This window comes from Engraulis encrasicolus, chromosome 11 (genome assembly GCF_034702125.1).
Source record: "Engraulis encrasicolus isolate BLACKSEA-1 chromosome 11, IST_EnEncr_1.0, whole genome shotgun sequence".
Classification (NCBI taxonomy): Eukaryota; Metazoa; Chordata; class Actinopteri; order Clupeiformes; family Engraulidae; genus Engraulis; species Engraulis encrasicolus.
The window spans coordinates 25,678,923-25,692,521 of record NC_085867.1 but is presented as its reverse complement, the minus strand read 5'-3'; the positions used below and the strand labels follow the sequence as shown (position 1 = coordinate 25,692,521).

Genomic DNA, 13,599 nt, shown 5'->3' with positions numbered 1-13,599 from the left:
ATAGGAAGTGGTGTCATTTAGTAGTTAGCTATTTCTTTCTTAAGCATCATAACACAATTCAATAAAGCCAGATCCATATTTATATCACTTCTTTACTTAAATAAATTATGTCTAAACTGCGGCAGCTAAACATTAAAGGACAACCATGCTCAATATTCTACTTGGTGTGGTGTGAGGTGGGGGTGGGAAGGGTCTGTCCACTCGTCCCCATCTCTCCCCCGCTTTGTGCAGATGTTGTATTGTTTGATGACCTTATTCTTGCCTGTGCCGCCCTCCGCTGGCTGTCAGGGTATTGACACTGAAGACTTCATGAGCCAATGATATCTTATCTCACCTGTCCTTCAGTCACTCGGACGAGGAAGAATGCGCTCCTGTTGCGTTCACTAGAACTTGTCGCCAAAAGACTTGATGGAAGTCGCTCACGTGAAACAAACAACTTTTCATTCTGTCTGATCATCACACGACACCAAGTCTGTCTTTGCGCTTCTGGATTGATTGGCACAAACAACGGCACAATGGTAAGAACTTTGGAACCTTTGCCAGTAGGCTGTGGTTGCTTTCTTTTTCATATAGGCAAGTGTATATGTCGTTATAGGCGGTTGTGGCCGAATTACATGTCAACAGCTTTTCTGAAGTTATTATTTTTTACATGGCACTTTCTAAGTCTATACATTTCACTGTAAGTGTACGACCTACAATCTCTTCCGCCTATTTCCTTTCACTTTCTATGCGCAAGTTGTCGGTGGGCTGTAGCCTACAGTGTGTAGCAACTCTCCGGAAACAGAGAGGTTCCGATTGGGACAAAAAGTACTGGACCAACAGTGGTAGCTTGTCACTGATCATGTGAATGCAAATTATTGTTACAAAATGTACTTGGACGCTCAGTAGAAGGGGACGTCGCTGTGAGCCGCTTTTGAGCCCTCACGCTGGTTTCGCCAGGAAATTCCCCAAAAGTCCCATCTGTGTTCTATCAAGGTCATCGCGCCACATCTACCCAAATGTTTAATATGTTGACTGACTACTTGTACCTGATTCTGATCAGATCTGAATCTGATTCTAATCTTTTACAACAGGTTAAGTGGTGCCCGCGTCTTTGAGTTTTGGAGCGTTGCGCTCTGTGCGTAATTGCACAAATAAACGGCAGAAATCAAGAACATTTGTCGCAATGCTACAAGAGCTCAATGCGAAACAGGAAAAAATATTTTTGTTTATTTATGAAAGCCGAGAAAGCTGGAGACAGCCCCGGGATGCAGCCGTTTAGGGACTCTACCCCTTCATCAGTGTTCCCAGGCCCAGTTTGAACAGTTCAGAGATCACATGGTGTTGGTAATGATTGATTGACTCAGATCTCAGTTTGGCCTAATGCTCTAATAGAAGCCCCATGGGTTCAAACGAACAAATAAACAAACAACACCCCACCTCTCTGTCATTGCCATTGTTTTACTATTGTTTGTTATTGTGTTTACTAATTTGTGTACTATTGTTGCTTAGCTGTGCTATTTCCACCTTTAGCCAACAACAGTGTGCAGCTCTTGTCTGTGCTTTATGGGTTTGAGGTGCATTCAGATTAATGCTTCTCCGCACTTCGCAGGCCGACAAGAAACTGAAGCAAACTCAGGAGGATGTGGAGGAGATCAAAATTCTGATGGTGAATAATGTGAACAAAGTGGACGAACGTGGTGAGAAGTTGGACGATTTGGATAAACGCGCCGAGGAGCTTCGCTTCAAAGTATGTAGCCACATGGCCATGTCTCCATCACTTGCTTGTTTCTCTGCAGCCATCCTAATGTTCAAATGCACACATCTCCATCACTCCATCCGTGGTGTTATGTTAATAACAATCCATGTCTCCATCTGTGTCACCACATTGCCATGGGATACATCTTAGTTTGTTCCTCAGAGATGAGGTGTCAAAAGTAGAAGTAAACAAAGAATTGCAATAAAAACCTTTTCAACACAAGTGACTTCACCAAGCAACTTGATGTACAATTGATGTAGACCGGTGTACCTGTCTTACAATCAGCTGATTCTGAGCTTGTTCAATTAAATGTATAGCTGGGTGAGTCTTACCTTTTTTTCGGCAACATTTCATTTTCACGGGTCAACGTTACAGTGTATACAGGGGTTGGGCAATGAAACTGAAACATCTGTCAGTGTGGGAGGTTTCATGGTTTAGTTGGACCAGCCTGGTGGTCAAGCTTCATTAATTGCACCAGTAAGAGCAGAGTATGAAGGTTCAATTTGCAGGGTAAGAGCACAGTTTTGCAATGCACACACCATTATGGATGGCATATCAGAGTTTAAAGGGACACTGTGCAGGAAATGGTCAAAAAATGTACTGCAACTATGCTGCTTATTGAAATTGGGCTGCCTATTGCTAAATTTGATCTTTACATGAAAGTTTACTAAGTATTAGACACATATTTTCTAGTATGGTCCAAGTACAGTCATTTTTGCAGCTAAAAATGGCTATTTTTGTAAATACAAAATGGCGGACCATGGAGAAGATCCCCCTTTTCATGTATGAAAAGTGCAATTTTTCCAGTCATAATGAATACTTAGAATTTGATGCTGGTGGTAAGTATTCATGAAAAAGGTAACATTAGTGAATGAGCAGCATGAATTCTGCAAATAAACAACTAAAAATCTCACACAGTGTCCCTTTCAAAGAGGTTGTTGGTGGACGTCTTGCTGGCGCTGTCAGCATACCACCAAGAAGATCGGGACGAACCACATCCAACAGGATTAACCATGGACGCAAGAGTAAGCTGTTTGAAAGGGATGTTCAGGTGCTAAGACTGTATAAAAAAACAAAAAAACAAAAACACAGCTGCCCAAATCACAGCAGAATTAAATGTGAACATCAACTCTCCTGTTTCCACCAGAACTGTGCATCAGGAGGTCCTCAGGGTCAATATACACGGCCGGGCTGCTATAGCCAAACCTGTCTAAAACCAGGTGTTTCAATTTCATTGTCCCACCCCTGTACCTCACCAGGTGCAGTGGACTGTACCTGGTGTAACATCTATGCAGGATTTCAGGCTTGACCGAGTTTGTTTGCAAGAATAATACTATAGGTTTTTTCTCATTTCAAAAACTGTTAACGTTTCAGGCTCAAGACTTGCCTCTACTATCAGACCTGACTATGTAATAATGGGTAATAATGGGTAATAATGTAATGGGTCAAGCTCTGGTGTCACTTTTATGTCTAATTGCACTTTACTTGAAAACCTGCTGCTTCTAAGCATTGTACCCCAAACACAATTTCGTTGCCTTTTTGACAATGACAATAAACTCTTGAATTTTGAATCTGAATCTAGAGCCAGGCCTTCCAGAAGCAGTCCACGAAGATCAAGGTGAAACAGGAGAAGGCCAACAGGAAAATCAACGTCAAGCTGATCGCCATAGTGGCGGTGCTCTTCCTCATCTTGGTCATAGTGGTGGCCGTCATGATTGGCACGTCGAGCAGCGATGACTCCTCCTCAGGCACCCCGTCAGACAGAGCCGACTATCAGCCACCTCCACCGCCACCTGTCACCTCCCCACCTGCAGGGGTGAGCTCGGGGCCAAACTAGGGGTGCCTTTCTCAAAACCAAAGTTGCTTACTACATTAGCTACTTTTTTGTTTTCAATGCATTTTCCCATTGGCAACTACCGAAGTTGCTAACAAGCTAACAACTTCTCTTTTGAGAAATGCAAACAAGGAGAGGTCACCTGCTGAAGGTGAAAAGCTCATATACTGAAAGGTCTGCAACACTCTTCCAAAAGTTTAAAGGTGCACTGTGTGGTATTTTTTTTAGTTCTTTGCAGAACTCACACTACGCATTCACAAATGTTCCATATTACACAAATACTTACCACCACCATCAATTTTTAAGTATTCGTTATGACTGGGAAAATTGCACTTTTCATACATGAACAGGTGGATCTTCTTCATGTCCACCATTTTGAATTTCCAGAGATTACAGATATGGACCTTTTTAGCTGCAAAACGTACTGTACTTTCGCCATACTCATAAATTTTAGTTCATTACTTAGTAAATATTCATGAAAAGCTCAAATTTGGCAATAGGCTGCTCACTTCCAATGAGGAGCATAGTTGCAATACCCGGTCTGTCAGGCCACAATCCTACACAGTGCATCTTGAATAGCACATTGGGAGCTGAGCATAGATCAGTGTTGCAGACCTTAATTATTTCTTTTCAGTTCTCATCTGTTTGGGCCAGCGTTACTGATGTCTACATTCTCTGCCTTTCAAGTCGAAAAGGTCGCCTGGTGAAGGACACAAAGACATTTTTTTCCATTTGTGTGTTCATGGAAATGCGTATCACCTGTGTTGCCTTGTTATTACCAGTTTATTATTCCACTACCGAGAAGGAAGGCGGAAGGAAGGTGGATCACCATGACTTGTATCTTGTTGGGAGTGCACTGACATGGTTTGTGGTGCTGATGGCTGGAAAGCTGCCTGATTTCACCATTAGCAGTTGTATTGTCTTTGTGCTGCCTTGATGTCCATACCAGACGCTTTGTCTATGAAGACACTTTTATAATCAGGTCATGTACATAGTATACCAGTTCGTTAGATTGTAAGCGACGGCAACAGGACTTTTGTTGTTGGATTTTAAAGCCATTTTACCTTTTTATGCAGCAAGCAAGGTGCTTTGATCTCTGAAGAAGGCACATATACATGACGTTTGCCTATCCTCCAAACTATAGCATTAAGGCTTAAACAAAAGGCTCCTTCTTATAAGTGTTAGCTTACAAATCTGAGGCACACTGACTTTGGTGAAAAAAGTTTAAAAAAAACCCCTCAATTGCATGGGATAACTTCTACTTGTTTAGACAGCAAACAAGTCTCAGGCAGCGCAAAAGAGGCAAGGCTTTTTCATAAAAGGTGAAATGACTTCAGGCTCCTAAAATAAGTCCAGTTGCTTACATGTAAACTCCTCCGGCGTAGGAGTTTATGCCAGTGTTGCCAGATGTGTCTGATCAAATCCTGCACAAAAGGTTCTCAAAAACCGCCAAAATGCGCTAAATTCCACCCAATTTCAACAAATTACATTGATTTCTATGGGCATATAACGGCAGAAAAAAATCGCCAAATTACCAATTTTTCCCGTTTTTACCCGCAGACGGCCATCCCAAGTAGCCCAATTGGGCGGGTAACTACCCAATCTGGCAACACCTGGTTTATGCTGCTGCCGATGCAACAAGTCACAGTCAGGACAAAGCCACCATGTTCAGCCTTTGTGTATTTACCCAACAGTAGGGGAAAACACACACACACACACACACACACACACAAATGCAGTGTTATTGCCACTCTCAGAGTCGATTGAACATCTTATAGTGTATTTGGTCCCAGAGGACTCTCTGAGTGTTGAATTAACCCTACATTATCACATTATCACTAAATTGAATTAACACTACATTATTTACTGCGTAGAAAATATCCAATAGCTGTATTGCAGCTTGAGGCCATACAGGCAGGGGCACACAGGTACAGACAGCATGTATTTAAGAGATGAAAGATGAGATGTAAGACATTATTATTGCCCATTATTTCTGTTTTTTAAATGTAAGTTAACCATGGGTTCATGTGGTGTTCGCAGGGAAACAGCTTTGTCGGGTCCCTTTTGTACACAAAATACTCAAATACTCAATTATGGTGGAAACACTCTCAAATGTTTTAAAATCCACAAGGTACTCAATTTATATGTTATGTTCCTTTGTCTTTGTTCTGTCTCATCAAAATCGAGCTGTAAATTAATGTTATTGTAAATATGTTATTACTGTATAATAAAAATAGGATAAATCCAGTATAAATTAGTAGTGTAAGTCCCTTTATCCTTCATATCTTCAGTGTGTTACTTATGCCACCTTTTAACACTATGCACTGTTGTTATATTAGGAACAGCTTCTGTGGAAGAGAGAATAAACTATGTGTTTGCATAAGAATATAGAAAAACTCACAGTCTCTGTCTACTTTCCCTTGCAGTATAGAACTTGTACTGTACACCAGGGCTATTCAAATGGAGGCCCTGGGGCCAGATGCGGCCCTTGGATGGGGAGGTTCTGGCCCCTCTGTCTAGAAAGCTATCCGCTTGTTTCACACCGTAAGTTTGGACACCGTGCTGCTTGCAGTTATACAAATTATATATTCGGCCCCTTCAGTGGAGGGAATTTGAAAAACTAGCCCTCATTGACTTTTAAAGGGAGACTGTGTGAGATTTTTAGTTGTTTATTTCCAGAATTCATGCTACCCATTCACTAATGTTACCTTTTTCGTGAATACTTACCACCAGCATCAAATTTTAAGTATTCATTATGACTGGAAAAATTTCACTTTTCATACATGAAAAGGGGGATCTTCTCCATGGTCCGCCATTTTGAATTTCCAAAAATAGCCATTTTTAGATGCAAAAATGACTGTACTTGGACCATACTAGAAATATTTGTTTATTACTTAGTAAACTTTCATATAAAGATAAAATTTGGCAATAGGCAGCCCCGTTTCAATGAGCAGCAGAGTTGCAGTACCTTTTTTGACCATTTCTTGCACAGTGTCCCTTTAATTGAATTCCCCTGCTGTATACAGTATTGTTGTGAGTGTGTACACGCTCACATACGATGGACTACCCCGTTAGCTCTCAAGACTTTGGGCCATAGTGATCAGTATTTGCATCGCCACTGGCCCAGAATCCCCCTCCAGCTTTATTCACTTCAGACAGTTTCAGGTATTTGTCTTATAAAAAGGGCTTCAATTTTCTTTTTTTTCACACAACACTGAGAGTCTTCAGTGAAGTTTTAGGGGAACATAAGGTGATGTGCTATAGTAGTAATACAAAGTTGGAAATTCTCTTCACCTGAAGACGTCAGCGTGTTATAACATGCCCAGTTTCAGCATTTTTGACTGGCATGCAAGATTTAGGTTGTAGGCAACTGGAGTGTGATAATGTTATACCTTTTTTTCAAACCGGTTCATCAGTTCGGAACTTGATGAAAGATAAAACAGTGTTTGTTGCAGAACATTTGTCAGTCAAGGTGGGTAGGGAGATATCCGCTATCACACGCATGATCGGTTATACACAGGCAGGGCCGGATTAAGGTGGCCTGGGGCCCCTAGGCTACAGGTTTCTGTGGGGCCCCACACAAGGCAAGTTTTGTGACAAATTTACAGACAGTGTAAAAATTACGAGGCAAGAATTAAGGATAACATGTCTACCAACTGTGCTCGACACACAGGAAGATTTTTTTTTCTATACTGCATGTTGTTGCAATTCTGCAATTTTTCACTTTTGGCCAATCAGGGGCCCCGTGGCAGGTGGGGGCCCCTAGGCTGCAGCCCACTGACTTGTACACTATAACGTAACTTCTTATAGTATACAAGTCTGTGCTGCAGCCATATCTAGCCTGTACACAGCACAGCTAAGACAAAAACATGATCTGAAATCCTGAAATGTCCTGATGTAGACAATGTGTCGAAATGTGTAGGCATGTAGCCAGAGATTAACACTAAAGAAACAACTAAAGACATTCCTCTTTCGAGAGAATCTACTAGACTAATGCTTGAACTGGCCTTGCCCCAGGGCAGACTCCTGACATGATGTTTAGTTTAGTTTAGTTTGTGAGTGTGTGTTTGTGTACTCGTTATTTCCTCTTTATTTAAAAAAAAAAAAAAACCTAACCCCTCTTTGCAATTGCACTTGTTGTTCTGTATATCTCCTGTGCACTTTGTATTTGCTTGTGATGTTGGCTTGATTATGTCCTCTTTTGAAAGTCGCCTTGGTTATAAAGCGTCTGCCAAATGCAATGTAATGTAATTAACAAATAGCCTAGAAATCTAGACGTCCCTAGCTAGCTGTACGGGTCTGGCTCGCCAGGCTAATTAACAAAGGCTTTTTTCTTGAGTAAGGAGTGCATCAAAACTTGTTTTTCATCTTTTCATGGCTGTTTGGACGCCCACGTTTTTTTTTTGCCCTTTTTTTTATTTATTTTTTAACTAGACTTAACTAGATAAGTGACCCAGTGATTCATTCCCTGAGATTGCATTTACAATGAATATCTTAATCTTCCCAGGGAATCTAGTCAAGGAGGGAGTTCTCAGGGAGGTTGCCTTCTTCACTATGAAGTGCTTGGAGGAAGCACTGCTGAAGTGACCACGTCTTCTTTTTCACATTTAGTTTTCACGCTTGTGACCCCCTTTCCACCCCTCAGCTTCCACAGAGAGACTTCACACATAATCAAACAAGGACAGTGGTAAATAGTCATTTATTACCTCTTTTCAGTTTGTGTCTGAATAGAATAGAATAGAATAGAAATCTCATACAACAAAAATAATCCTAAAACAATGGTAAAATGACAAAGGAAAACTTTCCTTGTTATTATAAATGTTGTTATTATTATTACTAAAGCCTTCCCTGCGATCCCTATAACTACATGTTTTGTGAGAGTTACAGTGGTTAGATGACTAACGCCAGGCTAAACATGCTTGTTTGACGTCCAAACAAGACATCCTTGTGCGTTCTGTTAAGATGAGGATACACAGGCCAATTTTTGAGCAAATGTTTCCGGACAACGATGCTATAAGATTGTTGTTGTTTCGACTCTTTATCACCACCACCTTTCTTCAAGTGAACTTGGATCAGCAGACGACAACGTTTTGAAAACCATTCCATCACAAGATTAAGAACCAATCGTGTTGTTGCCCAGCAACATTGATCTAAATGCTGCCCTGTGTATCATCAGTGCCTTTACAGATGCCCCACAGAGGTTAATGCAATGGCTACCAGCGATGGGGATTCAAAAGGGATTCGTTAGTTAAAATCTAAATCTTCCAAATTACTTGGTTTTTACCTGTCCAATTCAGCCTGGTGAATGGCTGGTTGAATGATCATCTGGTTGAGTTGGACAGGTGAAACAAGGCCATTTGCAATATGTGGCACTGGATTGTATCTAATGAATCCATTCTGCCCATCACTGATGGCCACACAGTCTCACACCCACCTCCTCAGTATATAACACCTTGACCAAGGCCAGGGCTGGACTGGTAATTTGACATGCAGGGCGTTTCCCCAGTGGAACAACAGTCCTCTGGAGTCGATGTTACTTTTTTCGCTTAGAGACCAGCCCATTATTTAGATGGCAAGGCCCATTGGTGCATCTTTAATATATAGAGAGTGGGCTGCCATACGTATTCTAGTGTATCAGAGTGGTGGGGGTGTGGGACCCCATGCGGGGGGCTGGTCTGTGCCTAAGGTGCCCAGGCCATTTTCATATCTCAGGCCAGCCCTGACCAAGCCTCAAAATGACATTAAAAGAGTCCCCACTTTTGTCTTTTGCGTCACAATGCTATGAAAAAGGCCGTCACTGTGACAAGTGTGTTTCAATGAGTGACGGTTAAGTTGCTGTGCAGCCTGGCCTTTTGCGTCATGCAACGCAATGCAAAAGGGGGACCTTTGGCATCTTATAATGAGGCCTCGTGGTCAAGAATATACATCTGGCGTCATATACTGACATGTTGGATGTGACACTGGGTTGGCTATGGTGTATTGCATTGACAGTGAAATGCTTTTTTCCATGTATTGCAATGCTTTCACGGTATGGGGCTCTTCCTAAAAAACAAAACAAAACAAAAAACAATAAAAAAAACCAACTAAAGCATAATAGATAAAAACAGACAGAAATGTAACAGTGGTTGTCAACAAAATTCATCAATGGGTGTTCTCACAGCCTCGCATTATACAACACAAAAATATTTCAGTTTTCAAACCATATAATCACTTTTTTTTCCTCGGTAAAAAAAAACAACAAGTGAATAAAAGTGTCCTCCAGTGTTGTTTTTCTATTGCATTGTGTCTCAGAGGTTGTGACAGTTTGGCTGTGATGCATTCATGACATGACACCTGGCTAGCCTGTTTCGGTCGTTCGTAGCAAACAGACGACTATGCGAAGCCCATATCCCTTCACCTACACGACGTTACACATACAGTAGAACACTACAGACTTACAGACTCAGAGGTGGGATCGGCGAAGCTAAAGCAAAACACGTTTAGTAGCAGTTGGAAAAATTAGTACATTTCGACATGCTATTTTGACACCATAGGCTCCAGAGAGGGAAAAAACCCAAGTGCCTATGACAGGCTCTGTTATTTAAAAAAAAACGAACAAAGAAAAAAAAAAACACACACATCAATCCTCAGGTGAGCAAACTGAACCAGTTTAGAAAGGTGATGGTCTTTCTGGCACAGGCAACCTATGAAGGCCACAGACATGGATTGCGTGTGTGTGCGTGTGTGTGTGTGTGTGTGTGTGTGTGTGTGTGTGTGTGTGTGTGTGTGTGTGTGTGTGTGTGTGTGTGTGTGTGTGTGTGTTGAAAGGGAGGGTTGTCTTGAGTAAACACTGAGAAAGGGATTTGGTTGCTGCTCATTCAATATACAAAATTGAACCATCAAGTAACCAAGGTGAAAATGTGAGTATAGAAGGAGTGTGTAGAAACGGTCTTGTGTGAGAGAGGGAGAGAGTGCGAAAGTTCAAGACAGTAGTTTACGTCGAGTGAGAAAGACATAGAGCAAGACGGACAAATGGACAGACAGAGAAAACTGGCCTGTGGGTAACTGTTTCCAGCTCAGGGGGGTTCTGCCAAATGAGATAGCAGAAAATGCAAAGAATAAGGGTTCACACTGCAGTGAATTAGTATGCTACAAGCTATAGTTCAACTACGCACACGTCAGCCAGTCATCAACAGAGGATCCCAGCACACACTCCAGGGGTGCATTTCTCGAAACCAAAGTTGCTTACTACATTAGCTACTCTGTTGTTTTCAATGCATTTTCCCATTGGCAACAACCGAAGTTGCTAACAAGCTATCAACTTCCCTTTTGAGAAATGCACCCAAGGTTTAGTTAGAGGTGCAATGTTTCTGCCAGAGAATTTGTTTGCACCTGGGGGGCATTCTGTCAAGACGGTTGAGTGATAAATCTGTCTAACTGGAAGGGGTAAACCTCCAATTAGATAGCCTGCAGTTGTTATTATAAACAGGGCCTCTAGGCTCTTCTATTAGCTGATTTAACACTACCTCCAGGTTAATCTAATCTGGTTAACTACTGAGTCACTTTCATGAAATACCCCCCTGGTATCATAGACGTACGTGTATATGAATGAACAAACGTATATGTCTATGGTTGGTATGCTGCCTAAATCAACCAGCCAATTAGTCTCACTTCCTGTCACATGACGCCTATGGCTGCGGCTCATGCTTTCACTACAGTAAATGCCTTCAAGAGTAGTCAACAGATGCCATTCTTCACAGCAGCCATTTTATAAGCTTCTACATATAGATAAGTCGACAAACGGTGTTCAGGCTCGAGGTAACAAAGCTAGCTTGTGTAACGCAAGCCGGCTCGTTGTAAAAATGTATAGTAATAGTCAGGCTCTTAGCTCACACATAAGAAGACCGAGGAAGACTTGCCTACTGTGGCCTACACATGTCCCTGACAGATGGATACTTGTAGATAAAAACAAAACAAACATTTTGGTTGCTGAGCAACAACTTATAAAATGGCTGCTGTGAAAAATGTACAGTACAATTAAATGCATGGCCCTGCAGAATTAAGACAGAGTTGGACAAACACAGACCCCATCATCCTTCAACACTTCACCATCCCCGCACAGTCTCTTCACATGGACAATACTTTACTTTGACTCCTCTGTTGTCTCTCATGCACAACCACTTCTGTTAGGATTACAACGATAGTCATCATTTTCCTCAGGTATTGCATGAGATACTTTCACAGACTGGATATTGCTCTTTAGGATTGACTTCACATTGGCAAGATTACATACAGTACGTACAGTACACTCAAATATTGCTGCCGTCTCTTTACCCCTCCCCCCACCACGCCCTCCCTCCCTCCCTGTACATCCTGCAAAGCGCGCATAAGGAGTATGGATGATGGGAAGGAATCTACAAAGGGCATACAGTATATTCACATATCCAGGAGCTGAGGTAGTGTTCACCATTCCATCGCCGCGGAGACGATTGAGTGATGGCACACTGAGCATGCTTAACATCCTGTGTGTGTGTGTGTTCGTCTGTATGAAAGAGATGCACAAAGTGTTTCAAAGTGTTCATGTGTGTATGACAGATAGACACACGCACAGTGTATCTATGTGTGTGTGTGTGTGTGTGTGTGTGTGTGTGTGTGTGTGTGTGTGTGTATGTGAGTGTGTTGGTGGGTAACAAAAATGCAAAGGAATATCTTTTCTCACCTGTCATAGCTGAGGTACAGGCCAAACCCCATTCCACGCCTATTTCATTGCTACGACCCTTCCAGGACCTCGGCCAGCTAATATACTTATGCTCCTTTCGGGACCTTGGCCAACTTTTATGTCCCTTTCACATTCATCCAAAAAGCCAAGACACAGAGCGCCATGGCCACATGCTTTCATCAACTGGCGACATGTGAGACAGACGAAGACAAAAGGAGACGAGTGAGATGAGGTGTTGTAGAGGTGTCGGGTGTGTTAGGGGACTCAAGCACAGCGTAAATACTACGGTTACTATATACCTACTACTTCTCAGTCCAGTTGGCTTGTTTGTTTGTGTTTGTTTGTTTGTTGGTGTTTGTGGTACGAAAAGAGGAGAGAGCCTTTAAGAGTAGCAGACAGTGCTACGCTGAGGGCAGTGCTGGGTACTCTGTGAAGGTGTGTGACTCGTGATGATGTCGTTTTCTTTTCTTTTGGCGGAAACGGAACAGGCACGCGTTTCTCGAAAGCGTCCTCGCTTAACTAGGTTAGCAATTTTAGCGGCTTGTTTTGATGTAATAATTTCCCATTGGCCACATAGTTAAGAAAGTTGCTAACTAGTTAGCAAACAACGTTTTCGAGAAACGCTGTTCCGAACCAGAGCCAGTGTTTGCCGTCATGGACACGGTGGCCATAGCTACAGCACGGCGGAGCCCTCTGGGTTGCAGGTGAGGTGTGTGGCAGTCCCCCCACCGCCTACACACCCCCCCCCAACCATCCCCCCGCCGACAGCCGCCCCTACCCCTACCCCTACTCCAACACCTCCGCCAGGCGACTTCAGCCCGATTGCGGCGCTACTGTGACACCCCATGGCTTCTGCGCTCTTGCCCCCTAGCCCGCCAATACCCGCCATCCCGCCCATGCCGGCCATCCCTCCCATGCCGCCCACCAGGATGGCGCCTCCTGCTGGCTGGTGGTGGTGGTGCAGCTGGAGCTGCAGGCTGTGGCTGTGGGTGCTGTGTGCCCCGCGGGCGCTGTGGTGTGCCAGCACCGCCATCATGGTGTCCGTGGTGACGGTGCCAAACTCGTAGGTGAAGGTTCCGTAGTAGACCAGCACGATGACCGTGAAGACCCACTCGCAGATGGCCGCCGCGTGCTGCAGCACGAAGCTCTCGTGGATGAAGAACACGCCACCTGGTGGAGGGGAGTTGAGGAAACTACATACATAGTTTGCTGTTGTTTGTTTGTTGTTGTTTTGGTATACAGGTGCACATTCTAGTGGAAAGAAGGAAAGTTCAAGGATATTATGGTGTTGTTACAGGGGAGAATGGACGTTATATTGACATGCAGAAC

At 43.0% G+C, this 13,599-nt stretch overlaps 1 protein-coding gene across 1 annotated transcript in view; it reads right to left on the bottom strand.

Moving 5' to 3' along the window:
- Positions 1–12,943: 12,943 nt before the first annotated feature.
- The window catches only part of LOC134457708 (transmembrane protein 150A-like), a 10,774-nt gene continuing 10,118 nt past the window's right edge, over positions 12,944–13,599 (bottom strand). The window contains exon 8 of the mRNA XM_063209685.1: positions 12,944–13,440. Coding sequence (XP_063065755.1) covers positions 12,944–13,440 — 497 coding nt within the window. The remainder of the gene's footprint in view (positions 13,441–13,599) is intronic.